This window comes from Sceloporus occidentalis, unplaced genomic scaffold, assembly GCF_023333645.1.
Source record: "Sceloporus occidentalis isolate IW3139 unplaced genomic scaffold, rSceOcc1.0.p SCAF_199, whole genome shotgun sequence".
NCBI classification, from domain to species: Eukaryota; Metazoa; Chordata; class Lepidosauria; order Squamata; family Phrynosomatidae; genus Sceloporus; species Sceloporus occidentalis.
The window spans coordinates 49,464-69,620 of record NW_028317179.1 but is presented as its reverse complement, the minus strand read 5'-3'; the positions used below and the strand labels follow the sequence as shown (position 1 = coordinate 69,620).

Genomic DNA, 20,157 nt, shown 5'->3' with positions numbered 1-20,157 from the left:
ATTACTCCCATCACTCCCGCGTTCCAATGGCACGTTGTGTTCCAAGTTTAAGTTTAAAAGGCTAATTAATGGTTAGAAAACCCTTTTTGCGATTATGTTACAGTCAGAAATTTCCTTGTTTCGACCCCAAACTTTTGAACAGTAGTATATTCTTAAGGTGATATCGCACGGACCATGGCAGTGTGTACATGTTACTTTGTGGCCCTCTGTTTTTTGGCTGTTAATGATTTGGGCCCCTAAGCATTGAGTCCTTTTTTAGTCACCCACCGCGTTAGCTCAATAGAAAATGGAGTTTTGAGTTCAACTTCCTGTAGTTTTTCCACAAAAGAAAAAGATCTAAAATCGCATAAACATTCAGGGTTTTAGAGGCGTCTTCGTCAGACGGAAGCATCGGTGACGGAAAACCTCTTTGACTTTTTTTACGTATTTTTAATATATTTGCCCAATAATAAAAGTTATCGGCTCAGACTAAAGATAACGATACAGATACACGTGTGATACGGATCGCGCGGCGCAGATACAGATCGTAGACTAACTTTTCCCGGGCCTCTTCCGCAGGAGACCATGCCGCCGCCGACACACACGGGATTTTCCGGCCACCATCTTCCATTTGTGGGATTTACTTACACAAGCGAGTGGTGAGTGGCCTGCGGGAGTAACGATCGATCGTCGATAAGGCGAAGGGGATGAGTTTTCTGTCGCGTGTCTGGTTCTGGGGGTATTCGTGTCATCACTGGTGAAATTTGCCGTATTCTCCTTCACTCTATAACATCGATAACAAAGCGTTAGCCTTTCTGATGTTATTTTGATATTAAATAGGGTCTCGAAATGAAATACATTGCCTGGATAAAAAGAGCATTTTCTTACTCCACGCTAGTGAAGGATTGATACTGGGAACTAGAGAGGGCATTCTGGGGGGTTTTAATGACATTTAATTATAAATGGTTATCTCAGCATAAATAAATACATTTATTTAAACTATTATTAAAACATAGCAGTAGTATTAGTAATAGTAATAGCATAGTATTAGTAGTAGTAATAATGGTATTATTAGTAGTAGTAATAGCGTAGTAGAAGTAGTGGTAATAACAGTAGTAGTAGTAGTAGTAATAGTACCAGTAATAGTAATATCAGTAGTAGTAGTAGTAATAGAGTAGTAGTAGTAGCAGTAATAGTAATATCAGTAGTAGTGGTAATAGCAGTAGTAGTAGTAGTAGTGATATCAGTAGTAGTAGTGGTAATAGCAGTAGTAGCAGTAATATTAATATCAGTAGTATTGGTAGTAGTGGTAATATCAGTAGTAGTAATATCAGTAGTAATAGTAGTAGTAATAGCGTAGTAGTATTAGCAGTGGTAATAGCGTAGTAGTAGTAGTAGTATTAGCAGAAGTAGTAGTAGTATTAGCAGTAGTAATAGCGTAGTAGTAGTAGTTGTAATAGCGTAGTAGTATTAGCAGTGGTAATAGCGTAGTAGTAGTATTAGCAGTAATAGCGTAGTAGTAGTAGCGTAGTAGTAGTAGTAATAGCGTAGTAGTATTAGCAGTGGTAATAGCGTAGTAGTAGTAGTATTAGCAGTAGTAGTAGTAGTAGTAGTAGCGTAGTAGTAGTAGTAGTAATAGCGTAGTAGTATTAGCAGTGGTAATAGCGTAGTAGTAGTAGTAGTATTAGCAGTAGTAGTAGTAGTAGTAGTAGTAATAGCGTAGTAGTAGTAGTAATAGCTTGTGTTTTCCAAGCAGTGTATTTGTTTTGGAGCCATATAGTTTTCCGTTTGACCTTCTGGAAGCTGAGATGGGTGGCAGCCTGTGGCAGAATCTGTGTTAATTAATCCACTCAACCTGAGGTTGCCACCTTCCTATTCTAATTCCTGTACGGAGATATTTCCAGCGTTTAAATCATATACCTCCGCTCGTATATATGCCCCCAGTTAATGTATTCATTATAGCTGAAAAAAGGAACCTCTTAGATACCATGCAGCCGTGTGACACCCGACGCGTGTTTGGTTTTTCCCCCCCAGTGTACTTTCGGATAGGCGCTCGCTGAGAGAGGCATCTGGGACATCCAGCACAGACCTGGACGCCACCGTTCAGAGGACCCTGGAAGACAGTTTGGCGACGGAGGCGTACGAGAGGAGGATACGGCGCCTGGAACAGGAGAAGCTGGAACTGAGCCGGAAGCTGCAGGGTGAGCGCGTTATCCCAATCCCGGGAGAGAGGAGCGGCTTCCCAACCCTCTGCCGCACGTTAACAGCGGCCCCATTCGGCCCCCGTCTAATCTGCCCGTTTCTCCTGCTGTAGAGACTCAAACCTTAATCAGTCGTTGGTCTCGTCTTAGATTCAGGAGCCGCATGTCTATCCCACGCGTGTTTAAATCCCACGCGTGCTGTATGTTCACTGTGTGTCCTCCGTGTTTTATCTTCTCAGAGTCCACGCAGGCTGTCCAGGCTCTTCAGTATTCTGCGGTCGATGGTCCGGTCACCGCAAGCAAGGATTTGGAAATCAAGTCTTTGAAGGAGGAAATAGACAAGCTGAAAACCCACGGTACGAACCCAAAGCCCAAACCCCCCCAGCCCCCAGCCGTTCCAAATGCTTCCTTTAATCATTTTTAAAAAGGGCTTTACAGTCATAGTCCAGGGATACGGGAGGAGGTTTTACGGCCAAGTCCTGTACGGAGGCGATGTCTTCGCGCCCCCCCCCCGCCGCCGTATGAAGCGGAATGGTCTCTCTGGCCGCCAGTTTCCATTCGGTTAGAGTAATAAAATGTTTCTGCATTATGTGCTTCGTTGTGAAGGAACGCCGGAGCCCACGGACGTTCTCACGCAGTCCGGATATATGTGTCGGGTCTCGTGGTATTAGCAGCAAAAATCATTTTCACTCGTGTCCCCTTGGATTTGATTCAATTTAATATAACGTAGAGACGGCGGCTATAAAGAAGGCATGTATCGCTATTAATATGTAATATAACTGGTACGGAGTTTTCTAGCCCCCCCCCTCCCGTCTCTTTCTCTTTGTCCTTCTTGCAAGCATTTGCTTTCTTTTAGGAGAAAACCTGATGATGTGGCCCCTAGTCCTACCTAGGTCGCCTATATGTTAGGGGGTTGACCTTATGTGCTTACCGTCATTATACACCGCCTTGGGGTCCACTGCCATTGGAACACAGGAGTGATGGGTGTGATAAAGGGCCATTGGAACACAGGAGTGATGGGAGTGATAAAAGGCCATTGGAACACAGGGGTGATGGGAGTGATAAAGGGCCATTGGCACACAGGAGTGATGGGAGTGATAAAGGGCCATTGGAACACAGGAGTGATGGGAGTGATAAAGGGCCATTGGAACACAGGAGTGATGGGAGTGATAAAGGGCCATTGGAGCACAGGAGTGATGGGAGTGATAAAGGGCCATTGGAGCACAGGAGTGATGGGAGTGATAAAGGGCCATTGGCACACAGGAGTGATGGGAGTGATAAAGGGCCATTGGAACCCAGGAGTGATGGGAGTGATAAAGGGCCATTGGAACCCAGGAGTGATGGGAGTGATAAAGGGCCATTGGAACCCAGGAGTGATGGGAGTGATAAAGGGCCATTGGAACACAGGAGTGATGGGAGTGATAAAGGGCCATTGGCACACAGGAGTGATGGGAGTGATAAAGGGCCATTGGCACACAGGAGTGATGGGAGTGATAAAGGCCTCTGTACACCCATGGAAAGATTCCATTAAAATTCAGCCATTTCTAGCCTCTAGGACTCAGGTCAGCTTGTGTTGAGTACCGGTGTCTTGGCCTCCTCGAGTCTTTATGTAACGATGTGTTTATATTACATGAATCTATAGAACGCCAGCAGATTCCATAACACTGTTACTAGGGATAAGACGGTAACACACGTGAGGCATGTACAGGAGGAGAGGAGAGCTCCGCTCACAGAAGCTGACGCTCGGTCTCTACGAGACGTAAGGAGAGTGGCTACTTGGGCAATGTCGACTTGATTGCAGCGAGGACGAAGTGGAGAAGAAATGGTTTCTTCAGGCTGCCGGCTGAGGGTGTTAGGATGGGGGCTGTCTGCCTCTCTCATGGATAGGTGGGCTTTTAGCGGCTTTTACAGACAAAGTGTAAAAAATGGTCTACAAGCTGCCTGAAATCTTAACATTGAATCATACGTCGGGCTGGCGAGCGATGTCTGATCAACTGGCAGAATATGATAAAATACGCTATTGACGTGATTGTTCCAACATTATATACAGAGCTTGATTTCAGACTGTAGCACGTGTGTGAGAGGCTGTTCCATGTATCTACTACCTTCTCAGCAACGTAAAAGTCAGCACTCATCGTGGCTGTAATGACCGATCCAGGGTGTGAGGGGTTAAAGGGACTGAACGCTTGTCCACCTGCCCGTTTTTTTTTTTATGGACGCCGATTACGGTTTGCGGAGAAGCCCCGGCGCAGGGAGCCGGAATTCTGCTGCCTGTCAGCGCTCCAGGCATGTGTTTCCAATACTCGGCTCGGAGGAATCCCAGAGCGTGCCAAGTATGTGAACGATAACAGCAGAGAAGTGGCTCGCGCACGCTGTCGGTTTACTGCGATTAAACTTTCCTCTCTTTGTCGGTGACCTTGGAGGCGCTCGCCCCAAAACACGCTCCCTGCCGCTCAGGAAATCTCCCGCGCTCCCTAAAACCCACTCTTTCCACCCGTTTCGCTGCGGCGGTGCAGATGCAGTAAGGAGAGAGTATTGAGTGCTTCCTCGGAGTGTCGGCTAAGTCTGGCGATCAGATAGCGGCGGCGGCGTTCCAGGCGCACTCCTGTCTGCCGCCTCTGCCAAATCTCTCGCTCTCTGTATTTTCTGCGCGGCGCGCTTATTTTATTTAGAAAGCAGGGTCCGTGGCGGCTCAGCAGTCGCGCTTTTACTTGTTTAAAGCCCCTCTGATCTGGAAACAATTAAACCCATGGGACCCGGACCAAGTACAATACAAAGTACAGGAGGCCCCGTCTAATCTGCACGTTCCTCCTTAATCAGTCGTTGGTCTCGTCTTAGATTCAGGAGCCGTATGTCTATCCCATGCATGTTTAATCCCCTCACTGTATTACCCTCTACCACTTCTACTGGGAGGCTGTTCCACTTATCAACCACCCTCTCAGTAAAGTAAAACTTCCTTACATTCCATCTAAACCTCTGACCAAGTTTTAGATGGTGACCTCTTGTCCAAACATTTCTTCTGGCATGGCCTCGCTCATCCACTCTCTTCTCTCCCCAAGACCGCACATACTGAGACCCCTCGGTCTTTCTTGATCATTTTTATCCGGAACTCTCTCTTGAATGTCTATATCCTTGCGGAGCTGAGCGCTGCAGAACTGTACGCAATACTCTAGGCATCCGCCGGCGCTCCTAGGGCACAAGTCACACGTCACCAGTAGCCCTTTAAACGGACATCTTATCGCTCTCTTTAGAGACGGCTGGTGTTGAACCTCTGTGACTAAACTTAGAAGAAGCTGTTCCACAAGGAGCTAATATTTAATATTTCTGGAATTTCACAGACCTCCAAATCTGTTCTCTCGCTACAGATCGGCTCCTTCGATTATTGCTCGTTATACTTTCAATCTAAAGGGATATCAGGGGGTCGCATATTCATTGAATAATTGGGGTAATAGTTTGGGGTCTTTTCTTGGCTAAACAAGCAATATCACGCCCAATACACAATGAAAAACAGATCATTAACATCCCTGTTGCCACAATCTGCCACAACCCGTATTTCACGCAATAGTTGGGTATTGGGGATAAAGAAACGCAATCTGATAAAGAGTAATTCAGCTTTCTTAACCTCTTCATCCCCGGAGCGATCATTTTTTCCTATGGAATCACAGCGAAATTATTGTGGGGCTGGACGGAGAATCCCAGGCGATCGGCAACTTTACTTTTTTGAAAACAAATTACCTTTTTCAAGGAAAAAAATAGCATTTGTTTTAGTTTGATTATCCTGCTGGACCCACTGGAACTCAATGACATGATGATAAAACCAAGGGATTAATCATTTCCTCTAAATATATCTATTTATATATTATTATTATTTATTGTTTTATATAGCGCCATCAAATTCCGTAATTTATATAAAATTCGTCACATTTGGCTTCTTTATTTGTTTCTAGAAAACGAACGAATTAAATTCTTTTACTGTTGCTGTTGCCAGTGAAGTTTCGTTGAGTACATTGTATCTAGAATAATAAATGTATCCCGTCGCTAATAAGACGTCCCTTTTAATGACGGGTAACTAAAGCTGAGTGGTTTGTATGGCTGGAAATGTCCGTTATTCGTGAAACCCGCGAGAAAACGCGCATCGTTAACAAATACGTAAAGTGTGAAGACGCCGTTGTATTGAGGCGTCCGTTAAACTCCTTTACCGTTCCTCCTCCAGGGCCCGGCCAGTTGAACCGACAGCTCGAGAAGACCGATGTGACGCGGCAGGACGCGGAGGAATTTTCCCGGCAAATCAAGGCGTTTGAGAAACAAGTGAAAATGCTGAAACAGGAGAAGGAGGACCTCAACAAGGTGAAGACGGCCATTCTGCGCCTTGGGCAATGGATCGCTGTTTCAGCTGCTGATGAGCTGGAGTTATAGGGGTTGTGCTTTAATGACAGCAGATCAATGTAATCTGGGAATGGGTAACCACTAAAGGATTGTTTATAGCCCCCAAGAATTGTATTTTTACTTGTTTTGGGAGGAATCGTTAGTATGGAACACGACCTGCGCATGCTCATTAGCAACGAAGCAGCAGCCAATCCCATGTGTGCTAAGAATACATCGGTGTTCAGACAGTGTGATTAGTTGCTGCAACCCTTATTGGTTTCAGAACGGAACGTCTACTGAGCATGTGCAGGAAGTGTACCGGCGAACGCTTCCTGCTTTCAGTAGAGGCAGCCGGGGGGAGGAGTTACACGAGACAGAAGTCTCCTTTTCTAACGCCCATAACTAAAGAATGCCTGCACCTATTTACATGCCGCAAAATGCACTGTAATCCATGCAAAATGGGTTTATATATATATATATATATATATATATATATATATATATATATATATATATGCATTTAATGGGAAAATTGGGCTGAAGCGCTCCTTAAAGGCGTCGCATGTGTGGTTTGTGCAACGTATCTAATAAAAGACACTTAATGCCCTCTTGATGCCTCTGTGTTTAGGAGTTATTGGAGTCCAGTGAAAGGTTGAAGTCCCAGGCCAAGGAGCTGAAAGAAGCCCAGAGCCAGCGGAAGCAGGCCGCGCAGGAGATGGCCGAGCTCAACGAGCGGCTGGCGGAGCTGCGCACCCACAAGCAGAAGTTTGTCCGTCAGCTGCGTGACAAGGAAGAGGAGATGGATGGGGTGGCGCAGAAAGTAGAGAGCTTACGGCAAGAGCTGCGGCGGGCGGAAAGAGCCAAAAAAGAGGTCCGTGAGTAACAATGTAACAAGTGGAGATTATTCCTGCGCGGGAGATAGTAAGATGGCGTCGCTGTCTGGCAGAGGGCTGGTTATGTGTCCATCGTGGTGCCGGCTGGGTTCGGATGGCCGCTGTTTCGTTGGCGCACCAGCCTGTATCACAACGAATGTCTTTCTCCTCGCAGCTTGAAGCTCAGTCCGAGGCAGCAGCAGCTGAAGCCTCCAAGGACCGGAAGCTGCGGGAGAGGAGCGAGCAGTACGCGAAGCAGCTGGAGGGCGAGCTGGAGGCGCTCAAAGTGAGTGAACCCTGTCCCGGCCGCGGATTAGGAAGCCTTGCTGGGCATGAGAAGTGAGGCCAGATTTACAGATACGGTAGAGGGTCGCAGACTTTTTGAGTTAATGAGAGCGGCTTGTGAGTGATGGACTCCATGGCCTTAACGCTCACGGGGCGAGAAACCATTCCTGACGTATTAAAGGTGCCGTTCCACTTACTCTGTTTAATTAACCGCTACTGTAGCAAAACGCAGCATTAGAAGCATAATTCATAGTTCTGTTAAACGCCCAGATCCTTCCCAGAAATGATTCTTTCTTTAATCTTAATTGTCTTGTGACTCAGAAGTAGGCACTGATACATTAAAAAAATTCCCGTCTCGGGGTGATCTGTGGGGTCCATTTAAATTTCCATGGTATTCCTTTTGCAAAAACACACGGGTGCTCTTTGAAGTCCCCATGGGCTTCGTGTCACCTCTGGGCATGCGTTGCAAGCCCTCCCATTAAAATCAATGCCTCAAGCAGCCAATCAGCTGCAAGAAATGTCAGACTATGGAGGAGGGCAGCTGCAGCAACAGGGCTGCAACTTCTAGGTCAGGTCTTTTATTTTATTGCTTCCAATAATGACTACTAAAGCACTCACAGAGGGTTAGAGGTCCTCGCAGAGTACTTTAATATGCGTTCTTCAGTAATGGGGATGTCATGGACATTAAACTGTCCGTTTAAAGGCTGACCCTTGCTTGCCGATCTCTACACGGGTTAGTTGGGAGCACGTGAGCAGTCGGCGGGTTGGCAGATGTCCTCAGCAAACACCCTCCAGTGAATCAATGCTTTCATTTAACCCCCCCCCACCCCCGGCCTGGAGAACGTCATGAAGTTAAACAACCCCTCCGGCACTCGGGGAGCAGATATGGAGGACTGATCAGGGGGTAAACAAAGCATTAAGCGCTGTTTATACCGCTATGGGGGGATTATGCCGCTAGAAAGCCGCGGCCCTTATCCACAGAAGGGTCTGCGCTTCCTTGCCTTCTCGCCATCTTAGTTTGCTTTGGGTTTATTGTCTATGCTTAAAACACATGAATCCTTATAATGTATACACCTGCGCAATGTCATTAAATAACCGTGTATATATATATATGTGTTAAAAAACCCCCTTCTGGGTGTATCATGGGAGCAGCCATCTTAACCTGTTCTCAGGATCCGCGGGATGATTCCTCCAGGCAGTCTTTGTGATATCGGGCTTGTTGGCAGCTATACACCTACCGATCCAGAGGGTTGTCTGGAATAGAGATAGGGAAAGACATACCTGGGAACTTTCTCAATGAGCGGACCATGAAGCTTCGTGAAGATGCTATGTATTGATTTGTCATTATTTATAGATACTCTTAATTGAGTCACCTGCTTTCAAGCAGGGATATCAACCCCCGACATACTGGTAGCAAAAGCACCAATTGGGAGCCTTATATATGATCACAGTGGGGTAGAATGGGAATGGGAGTTGGTTCCAGACTGTGTGACCCCGAGAATCTGCCCCTTCAGCCTGAAATTGGGGCAAAAACTCTGAGACTCGGGGGCAAACCCTGAGAGTTCCTAGAGAGTCCGGAGGGCCGTAAATAGAATGCTTTCGCTTACTTTCTTATCCTTCTAGCAAAAACAGGTCGGCCACTTTCCTGGCGCCAGCAGCTCGGAACAGCAGCAGGAGATCGGCAAACTCAGGAGCGACCTGGAGAAGAAGAGCGTCTTCTACGAGGAGGAACTCTCCAAGAGGGAGGCTCTGCACGCAACCGAGATCAAGAACCTGAAGAAGGAGCTGCGGGACGCGGAGAGCCAGCAGCTCACCCTCAAGAAAGAGATCATGATCCTGAAGGACAAGCAGGAGAAAACCCGCAGGGAGAGGCAAGTACCAGTCCGATAACCTCACAATGCCTCCTCAGAACCCGCTTTCCACACAATGTCAGGGAAGGGCATAGAAATCTCGTTCTGGAGGGCTTAGGATCAGAATGGATTAATGTTACGCTTCCCTTCCCAGGTGATTACCTTTAAATAATGCTTTAACTCCCACCATATTTTATTACCAGTATCTTAGTAATAACACAATTTCTCGCTCTGTTATCTGAGCCCCAATCTACTAGACAAACCCCCCCGACTCCTTACCATACAGCCTGTGGGGAATAATAGAAAGACACTCTGAAAGTCTGTGGAGGAACGGACCCCATTAGCATTGCCATAAAGCGTCAGCTCAGTGTGGTGTTTGAGGAGGGAAAGTCACCCAAAATATCACATGACTGACAGCAACGGCGGCTCCAGATCTGCAGATAATACCAGGCTGTTGTCAGCAATAACCTACATTACTGTATACAGCACCGGGGGGTTATATCACTGTATACAGCGCTGGGGGTTATATCACTGTATACAGCGCTGGGGGCGTTATATTACTGTATACAGCGCTGGGGGCGTTATATTACTGTATACAGCGCTGGGGGCGTTATATTACTGTATACAGCGCTGGGGGCGTTATATTACTGTATACAGCGCTGGGGGCGTTATATTACTGTATACAGCGCTGGGGGTTATATTACTGTATACAGCGCTGGGGGTTATATTACTGTATACAGCGCTGGGGGTTATATTACTGTATACAGCGCTGGGGGGTATATTACTGTATACAGCGCGCGGGGTTATATTACTGTATACAGTGCTGGGGGTTATATTACTGTATACAGCGCTGGGGTTTATATTACTGTATACAGCGCTGGGGGTTATATTACCGTATACAGTGCTGGGGGTTATTATTGTATACAGTGCTGTATACATTAGGGAATAATAATACACAGATCATGTGATTAATTATTACCATAGCTATCCACACATCCCAAACTTCTTTAATTCCACTGGAAGTTTATTCTACGTATCTACTACTCACTTTACCCCGTATGTCTTCCATGCCATCTGTTTCTAGCACTGCCATGTGTTTTTATTAATCCTGCTTCCATCTTGGATTTGAGTTAATCGTAGATATATACGAATGTTTGCGTGTGAAGCCTCTGTGCTGGGTTTTAATTATTGTATGTAGAACGTATGTAACATTCCAGACACGGATATACCTTTCCTGTGTAACCCACATGTACTATCTTCACTTCTATCTGTGACCAACCGCGCACGCTCTCCAAAGCTTTGCATTATATACTGGTGTGTGTATATATATATATCGTTATAGATCTGTGTATATATATACACACACATTAGGGTAAAGCGCGTCGGGAGTGCGGCCATTAACCAGCTGGGTATTTAAATCCCAAATTACGCTGTCTTTCTCCCGAAGCCTAAAAAGGGCAAAGTGCTCAGCGGGACAAATCTCTAAATTACTGTTTTATGTTAACCAGACAGATTTACGTCTAAACAGAACCCAAGGCGGCCTGATTGCTGCTCTTAAAGGCTGAAGCTGCAGTGAGGTTTAGCCGAGGGGGGATCTGGTGTTACAAGCTGGCAGTGCATGCGCAGGAGAGCTTTAACCCCACAGGAGCTGGAGGCACATCGCTTCACATGTGATCGGGTTGTTTAGAGGGACCCGGAGGGACGCCTATATACCGGCGTACTTACTGATGCTGCTTTCCGGGGGCAGATTGCGCTCTGCCGCGTGCGACCGCGAGCTGGGTATGGGTGGCCACGCACCGCGAGTGTAGCCACGTAATGTGCGGCTGCGTGTAACCAGCTGGTGGCTGCATGTGCTTCATTGGTGGCCACTGGCCATAAAGTGCCAGGACCACCTAGTCACCCCCCGCCCGACCCTGGCCATAGGGCGACCTTTTAATCACATCTATGGTCCCTTTAACACAACTGTTATCATCGGTTTGCTTTTGACCTCAACAACCTACTTTTTTCTTTCTTTTTTCAGCCAAAGCGAGCGGGAAGAGTTCGAAGCTGAATTTAAGCAGAAGTTTGAGCGCGAGCGGCTCTTACTAACAGGAGAAAACAAGAAGCTCTCCAACGAGCTGGACAAGGTAGGGGCCTCGCTCACAGATTTTCCTGTAGAAATGATTTTTTGGGGAGATGTAGGACTGTCAGTTTATGGAGTTCCAAAGCGATTGGCTAGGGGGTTCCGGTACTTTCTTCATTTTGGCATCCCCTGACGAGTGACGCCTGCCGTCCACCAGCGTCACCGGGTCCCCGACGCATCCCTTCAGTCGCCGTTACACGGGTGGGGAACCCGAGAGCGTCACTTCCATAGATATTCCAGGTGGAATCACATGATCTTCCCAGACGTGACCATCTCATCGTTAGCGGGAGCGCACATTAATATTTTACTAATAAATAATATTAATATTAGTATTTTAGTAACTCGCAAAGACCCGTGTCCGGTAGGAAAAGTCATCCGGTCTCTCTTCCTTCTGGAACTCCGCTGACACCACTTAGGCTTCCCTGTAATTAGCGTGTTTAGCACAGCTGGTACATACATGCCCCGTAATCACCGTCAAATTGCATGCTTTCACTGCTGTATCATGCCGTTAATTAGTTACACGGTGCAATTATGAAGCTGCACCAAAACAACAAATTATCCGCAGGAAAGAGATCGCGATGCAGGGCCAATAGCTGTAAGTGGTGCTCGGCGTTCAGTACGTGGGAAATCACACGGCGTTATTGTCCGTATGCTGAAAGCATCGCTACCAATATCAAAATATTCTTTCTGAGTACCCAGATCTATGTCCACATCATGCGCATGGTGGTGTATTCTGAACTACGCATTCTGACTGTGTCCTGTACCAGACAGTATCCATCGCAGCCAATCCTGTACCAGACAGTATCCATCACAGCCAATCCTGTACCAGACAGTATCCATCACAGCCAATCCTGTACCAGACAGTGTCCATCGCAGCCAATCCTGTACCAGACAGTATCTATCGCAGCCAATCCTGTACCAGACAGTATCCATCACAGCCAATCCTGTACCAGACAGTATCCGTCACAGCCAATCCTGTACCAGACAGTATCCATCACAGCCAATCCTGTACCAGACAGTATCTATCGCAGCCAATCCTGTACCAGACAGTATCCGTCACAGCCAATCCTGTACCGGACAGTATCCTTCGCAGCCAATCCTGTACCAGACAGTATCCTTCGCAGCCAATCCTGTACCAGACAGTATCCATCACAGCCAATCCTGTACCAGACAGTATCCATCACAGCCAATCCTGTACCAGACAGTATCCATCACAGCCAATCCTGTACCAGACAGTATCTATCGCAGCCAATCCTGTACCAGACAGTATCCGTCACAGCCAATCCTGTACCGGACAGTATCCTTCGCAGCCAATCCTGTACCAGACAGTATCCTTCGCAGCCAATCCTGTACCAGACAGTATCCATCACAGCCAATCCTGTACCAGACAGTATCCATCACAGCCAATCCTGTACCAGACAGTATCCATCACAGCCAATCCTGTACCAGACAGTATCCATCACAGCCAATCCTGTACCGGACAGTATCCTTCGCAGCCAATCCTGTACCAGACAGTATCCTTCGCAGCCAATCCTGTACCAGACAGTATCCTTCGCAGCCAATCCTGTACCAGACATTATCCTTCTCAGCCAATCCTGTACCAGACAGTATCCTTCGCAGCCAATCCTGTACCAGACAGTATCCTCCAGCCAATCCCGCTCATTCTGACAGTGTCCTCATTAGAAGAGCATGCACATTGTCAGCAGTCATATCCTTCTATCCCGGAACATTCTAGCGATTCTGATCCGTGTTTAGAGTGCATTGAAACGTAGACTTTATTGTGTCTGGAATGCTGGAATCTGGTCATTCCGGGTCAATCACGTAACCTTCTGATTTCCAACCAAGTTATTAAAGTCTGTTTGTGAATTGTGATTTCATGCGCCGCACTCCCGTTCCTTTCAGCTCGCCGCTATGTTTGAAAAACTGAGCATCAACAACCGGCAGCTGGAGGAAGAGATGAGGGATCTGTCCGACAAGAAGGAGTCCGTGGCTCACTGGGAGGCTCAGATCACCGAGATCATCCAGTGGTCAGTATCCCTGGGACCCTTAACTCTGATACAGACCGAGGCTGACTAGTCTATGCCATGAGTCTCAGGTTCTACGCATCTCCCCTTCTCACCATCCCATGCTCTCCATCCCATGCCATGCTCACCATCCTCTTCTCACTATCCCAGGCTCACCATCCCATGCTCACCATCCCATGCTCACCATCCCATGCTCACCATCCCATGCTCACCATCCTCTTCTCACTATCCCATGCTCACCATCCCATGCTCACCATCCTCTTCTCACCATCCCATGCTCACCATCCTCTTCTCACCATCCCATGCTCACCATCCTCTTCTCACCATCCCATGCTCACTATCCCAGACTCACTATCCCATACTCACCATCCCATGCTCACCATCCTCTTCTCACCATCCCAGGCTCACCATCCCAGGCTCACCATCCCATACTCACCATCCCATGCTCACCATCCTCTTCTCACCATCCCAGGCTCACCATCCCAGGCTCACCATCCCATGCTCTCCTTCCAATGCTCTATGAGTAGACACTTATTGACTTCTGCTGTTGTCAACAATGCCGCCAAGTCCCATCCTGATGAAGGACATCTCAGGCTTTGGTTTGGTTATGAAGGCAGCTGATGTAGTAGAGATATATCATATTAAGAAGAAAAAAAAAGTGAGAACAGGTTCTGAAATTATATCAAAGTATTTGGGGAAACTAGAAATCATGGCAAACGACTTAAAGGGACGGTCCAATGTCCCAGACGCCCCTACCATAGAAGAACGCATTTTAAAGTACTCTGTGAGTAACCCTGACCCTCTGTGAGTACTCAATTTTTATTTTTCTGCTTAAAAAGAATAACTTTTTACATTTGTTTTATTTGTCAAAAAAAGCTAAAATGTAGCAAATATGCACAAGATGGCAAACTGCCAAATTCTCAAGTGTCTCTTTGGCCCCAGTTACTGCTTCTTTATTTTATTTTGTAGTTTTAATGTCTGTTATGTGGATCACAGTCTATGGAGCGTAAAAGAATCAAACTGGGTCACCGGGGGCCAAAAAAGTGAGAGAGAAAAAAAATATATAAATATGGCTGAGCATAAAATAAATTACTAAATAAAAATGAGATCTACTGACAAACCTGCCTTCTTAAATATTCATTCCTGTCTGGAGCGTGGGTTCCAGCTTGATCGTGAAGTTATAAGGATACATGTTCCTGGGCTTATCCATAGATAATGTGACTTGGTAAATGCCTATTGGCTCTCTCTCTCTGTATATATATATATATATATAGATCTATCTATACGACCATTAAAATGTTTGGGAAACCAGAACATTTCTAGCGGTGACGTTATACGTTAAATATCGTTAAATGCATCTCCATATGAGAGCATTAGATACATTTAGGGAACAGCGGTATTTGGTTTGATTAAATGCCGCCCCCCCTCATGCTCTTTGACAGGTTAAATTGCGATTTGCAGGCAGTTTCAGGGTTAATAATAGTAACGGTGCAGAGTAATTCTATCTCAGATCGCGGTATAAAAATACTGTGGGAATTATAGAGCTCCCACCCGCTTTAAAGGACATTAATAGAAGATCAGTCATCTGGAGCTTAACTTAGATGGCCAGAAAGTTAAAGTTTGGGTCATGTAGAAATGTCTTTGTTTTGGGCGGGGGGGGGGGGGGTGGCGAGCAGATTTTGTCCATTAAAATAACATGAAATGGATCCGAAATCCAGCGCAGACGGGGTTAATGTCGTAAATGACTTGTAGCTGAAAACGGCTGATTTTTAATGGAATCTCTTCATAGGCGTACAGAGGCCCTTTATCACTCCCATCACTCCTGTGTTCCAATGGCCCTTTATCACTCCCATCACTCCTGTATTCCAATGGCCCTTTATCACTCCCATCACTCCTGTGTTCTAATGGCCCTTTATCACTCCCATCACTCCTGTGTTCCAATGGCCCTTTATCACTCCCATCACTCCTGTATTCCAATGGCCCTTTATCACTCCCATCACTCCTGTGTTCTAATGGCCCTTTATCACTCCCATCACTCCTGTGTTCCAATGGCCCTTTATCACTCCCATCACTCCTGTGTTCCAATGGCACGTTGAGTTAGCTGACCCAAGTTTAAGTGTAAAAGGCTAAATGATGGTTAGAAACCCTTTTGTAATTATGTTACAGCCAGAAATTTCCTTGTTTTTCATGAAAACAGCTGAGTGACCCCAAACTTTTGAACCCCCGTTTCTGGTTTTATATTCCTGAATATGCAGCATGGTAATCTTGCCAGAGTTTCCTGTTCTTGATAAAATGCGTCTATACCGGATCCTTCTTCTATGATCTTGATCAGGCGAAGTTGAGGAAAGAATATGGCGGCTTCCATATTTCACCCACAGAGCAGATCTTTATAACCCGAGTGTCCTTGGGGTTGATGCTTTGACGGCTAGCGAGTAGAGGAGAGGAGAAAGACATTTAAATACTTAAAGGGATTTAACAAAGTAAAGGAGAGAAGAAAAAACAGAAACTAGAGGTTTAAAGGCTTAGCTGGAATTTTTTTTTTTACTTTACTAAGAGGGTGGTAGATAAGTAGAAGAGGCTCCCAGCAGAAGTGGTAGAGGGTAATACAGTGAGGGAATATAAACATGCATGGGATGGGCAAATGGATCCTGAATCTAAGAGGAGACCAACGACTCATTAAGGTTTGGGTCTTTACAGCAAGAATGGGCAGAGTAGACGTACTTTTCATTTTAAAAGCATGGCGGCGGATATCCGTCTCCGTCTGATTATTATTTTATTTAATTCATTGCAAATCGGGTTGTGAGTAATTGAGCGCATCCTGTGAAGTCCAGACTTTTCCATTTAAAACCCTAGAGTCGTTAATTTCAGTTATAGTAACCATGTTTTTTTGTATTCCTAACTTTGAAAATGTATTTTTTTTTCTCTTTATTTCCTTTTTTTTTTTTTTCTTTCGCGGTTGGATCATAGCGGGACCCCTGCATGGACTTCCCGAGTGTTTAGTTTAGTTCGCATCACACCAGCCGAGCGGCAAAATCCCCGTCAACAGCCATCAAAACCCTCAGTGTTGTCTTTTTATGGCAATATTACCCCAGCGCCAGGGATCATTGCCCATATATGGTCAAAGTTTTGGAAAGTTCCCTCGCTCCCGTGATCCTCGGCTTGGACATCCAGGAATTAAAGAGCCCTGGTCTCCTGGATGCCAGCCAAGATCTGCAAGGCAGAACACTCGAGTCAGCTTACGGCCCTTAACCCTTGCGCTTCCACTCAGCCCAACGAGACTCAGCAGGCGAGAGGCACGTAGGCCCCCCCCCCGGTCGGGATCTCGGGGGTTAAGAGAGTGGCACGCACTGATTGCGGACCTTATACAGAGGCATAAGGAGGATGTCATGAGATGATCTGTGCTCTAAATTGTCTGGCAATGATGTCATCGCTCGATGTAAACAGAAAAGCACTTTTTGCTTTATGAAGGGCCTCTGATTAACCATTTAGTGGCAGTTTATTTCTAAACAGATCTTACAACTGGAATGTCCAAGGAGTACAAGTAGCTATTAATGGGGAACTCTCACGGATTTGTTTTGCCCGTCATAATACGACAAACTGTGTTTTAATAGTTCTAATTACCCTCTGTCATACTTGCCAGTCTGTAATACCCCGGTTATGTTCCTGACCCTTTGTTAAAATGTCCTTTCTCCATCCTCGTGGCTCAGAGTCATAGGAAAACCTAAGGCCTTAATACCTCCTTCGTCTCACCCGCCGTTCAGAATGTTTCGACTGTAACCGCATCCTTTTGGTTTTGAGTATAAAGTGTAAGAAGCTTAATGTTGACCAAGGAGTCTTCGGTCAAGCGTTTGGGGGGCAGAATGGAGGGTAGGATGAGATGGAAACTGACCTCTAATGCCTAAACTTGGGATGGACTTCAAGGTCAGCGAATGGACCTCACGGGAGTCTCAAAGTTCTAATGTTCATCAGAAATGTGAAGAGTACGGCCAGAAGAAGGCAAAACCAGGAGGAAGATCATCAATGCCGCGCGTAAAGCTTGTCTGCTGTTACCGATATTTATACTGTTTGCGTTTCCCTTTCCCACGCCAGGGTGAGCGATGAGAAGGATGCGCGCGGCTACCTGCAAGCTTTGGCTTCCAAGATGACCGAAGAACTAGAGACCCTGAGAAACTCCAGTCTGGGTGGCAGGGCCACGGTAAGACCCCTCCCGGGACATTTTTATTATGGATTTATATGAATAACCCGGTAGTCGACAAAGAAGGAGACTAACCGGTCATAAATATGGCCGAAAGGAGGAGGATTGGGGATTTTTGCCTTCTTTTGGATGAAGAGTAGGAAGGTTGGGTAGAAGGGTTGAACTTGATGGACTTAGGTCTTTTTTTAACCTTATGTACTATGTAACTATGTAGGATTGTTCGCTGCACTTGTATGCCACATAATACACATTTAGTAGTAAGTCATGAGGCTGACGCAGGCCTCGGTCTGTCCGGCGTGTTCAGTTCACGTATGAGAAGCCAGAACCCGCGTAATTCTCTGACTCTGCCGTGCAGGACATGCCGTGGAAGATGCGACGTTTTGCCAAGCTGGACATGTCTGCGCGACTGGAGCTTCAGTCGGCCCTGGATGCCGAGATCAGAGCCAAACAAGCCATACAAGAGGAGCTCAACAAAGCCAAGGCGGCCCTCATCGCCACCGAGTGGTACGTCCGGAGGGGCCGGTAATGTCGTATCGGTGAAAGCTCTGCATTTAATGCATCCCTGAAATAATACATTTTTCTATGAGTGCAGAAGGTTACATTGTAGCAACAGACCATGAACAACCTCAGATTACAGACACGGGAGAGATAATTCTCAGACCGTGACCTAAAAATCCCCCCCTGCAGCGCTGTCAATGAGCTTTGCAGCCAACCAGCTATAGCTGCCAACTCCCACAAGGCTCAGCCAGCTCTTATAGGAGTTGCAGTACGATAACAATAGGACAGGTTTTTTTTGTCCCCAGTCTGGCTGTAAATAACCTCCAAAAATGTGGAATTGAATTATAAAAGATTTGAATTCAGCTGAATGAGATATATTAACATGCGGCGGCTTTCATTCATCGCTGCTAGCGATAATTCTCACGCAGAGACATTGGCTGAGCTCTGCCTACACACAGGTCGTCTGTATTTTAGTATTATAGACCCCGTAATGTCCGACACAGTATAACGTCTCCCTCTCGTGGCTGCTTCATTGTCACTTAACACCAGCTGGAATATGTTTATTAAGGTGGAATTGAAGCGATAAAAGGCTGGCGAGCGGCTGCTTCACGGACGGGAAAATATGTTTCATTTTTATGTTCATTCCCAGTCCACGTTTTCACAATTTAACTGTCTGAGGAAAGGCCATGCGAACCTAAAGCTGCTGTCCCACTTACACTGATAATCAGGCTGCCGGGCGATCCATACTGAGATCAACTGGGCAGGATATATTAAAATAAATAAAGCTGATCCATGCTAACATACAGGGATCTATATATATATACATGTATACAGTATATCGCTACTTAAAGTATAAGCTGTATATATGTGATGTTATCCCCTAAATTTAACAATATCAAAAATGTGAATATTGACCCGGTCTGAACCACATCAATCAAAGAGTTAATGGGGCTACCGCTAGGAGGGCTATAGATGTATAGATGGATAAGATCATTGTATTGCATCGTCTGCCATCAATATAACATATATATATAACATAAATCTCATTTAAAAGCAAACTCCAGGAATCCGACAAGAGGAACGAGGAGCTGGCGGCAGAAGTCGAGAAGCTGAAGTGGGAGACGGATGAGTTTAGATCAGAGAAAGGTACGGGGCGTTCATCAGAGAGTTAAACATCCCCACTGACTTCAATCTACATTACGAAGGGCCGACCCCTGGGGGCTGACCCTGTATAATGTATAGCGAGGACCCCACAAATTAACTATACGTGTGTTCTACAGGGCAGGAGTCTGTAAATGGCTTTAACACGTTGGCTAGCTGCATTGGTGTAGAGATCTGACATGCGGCATAGAACCTGCAGCCGGCGTTCTATCGCAGGAATGGTAACAACGTAGACCTGCAGACGAGAGCGCGTTACAAACGGCTGGCATGGCAAGAAACAACAGGCTCGATGCCGGAACCTAGACAAAGGTTCTAGATCCGGAGCCGGCGCTGTAGAGTTAGCGTTGCGTTTGGGTCCTCCGGTCTCGAGTTAGACGTCTGGTGTCGCCTAGAACGAGCCACCGAGGAGGCACCCGGGCTTGAAACTGCATGCGCGGAGGATTTCTTTCATTTGACTGTATGTATTACCCTCCTTGGCTTTAGATTTTACTGACACGTGACTCGTGTTTCTTCCCGTTCCCTCAGGCGTCAAACACCAGGAGTCTCAGAATTCATTCCTGGCCTTTCTGAACGCGCCTACCTCTGTTCTGGATCACTTTGAAGTA

The 20,157-nt window shown here is 46.3% G+C and overlaps 1 protein-coding gene across 2 annotated transcripts in view; it reads left to right on the top strand.

Moving 5' to 3' along the window:
• Positions 1 to 20,157, top strand: part of LOC149278144 (serine/threonine-protein kinase MRCK alpha-like) — an 81,094-nt gene that overhangs the window by 45,986 nt on the left and 14,951 nt on the right. For both annotated transcript variants that reach the window (XM_089502295.1, XM_089502294.1), the window contains exons 9-22: positions 559 to 638; positions 2,014 to 2,180; positions 2,420 to 2,536; positions 5,382 to 5,387; positions 6,394 to 6,527; positions 7,174 to 7,416; positions 7,593 to 7,703; positions 9,326 to 9,573; positions 11,573 to 11,678; positions 13,577 to 13,701; positions 17,788 to 17,893; positions 18,249 to 18,397; positions 19,446 to 19,537; positions 20,078 to 20,154. In XM_089502295.1, coding sequence (XP_089358421.1) covers positions 559 to 638; positions 2,014 to 2,180; positions 2,420 to 2,536; positions 5,382 to 5,387; positions 6,394 to 6,527; positions 7,174 to 7,416; positions 7,593 to 7,703; positions 9,326 to 9,573; positions 11,573 to 11,678; positions 13,577 to 13,701; positions 17,788 to 17,893; positions 18,249 to 18,397; positions 19,446 to 19,537; positions 20,078 to 20,154 — 1,761 coding nt within the window. The remainder of the gene's footprint in view (positions 1 to 558; positions 639 to 2,013; positions 2,181 to 2,419; positions 2,537 to 5,381; positions 5,388 to 6,393; positions 6,528 to 7,173; positions 7,417 to 7,592; positions 7,704 to 9,325; positions 9,574 to 11,572; positions 11,679 to 13,576; positions 13,702 to 17,787; positions 17,894 to 18,248; positions 18,398 to 19,445; positions 19,538 to 20,077; positions 20,155 to 20,157) is intronic.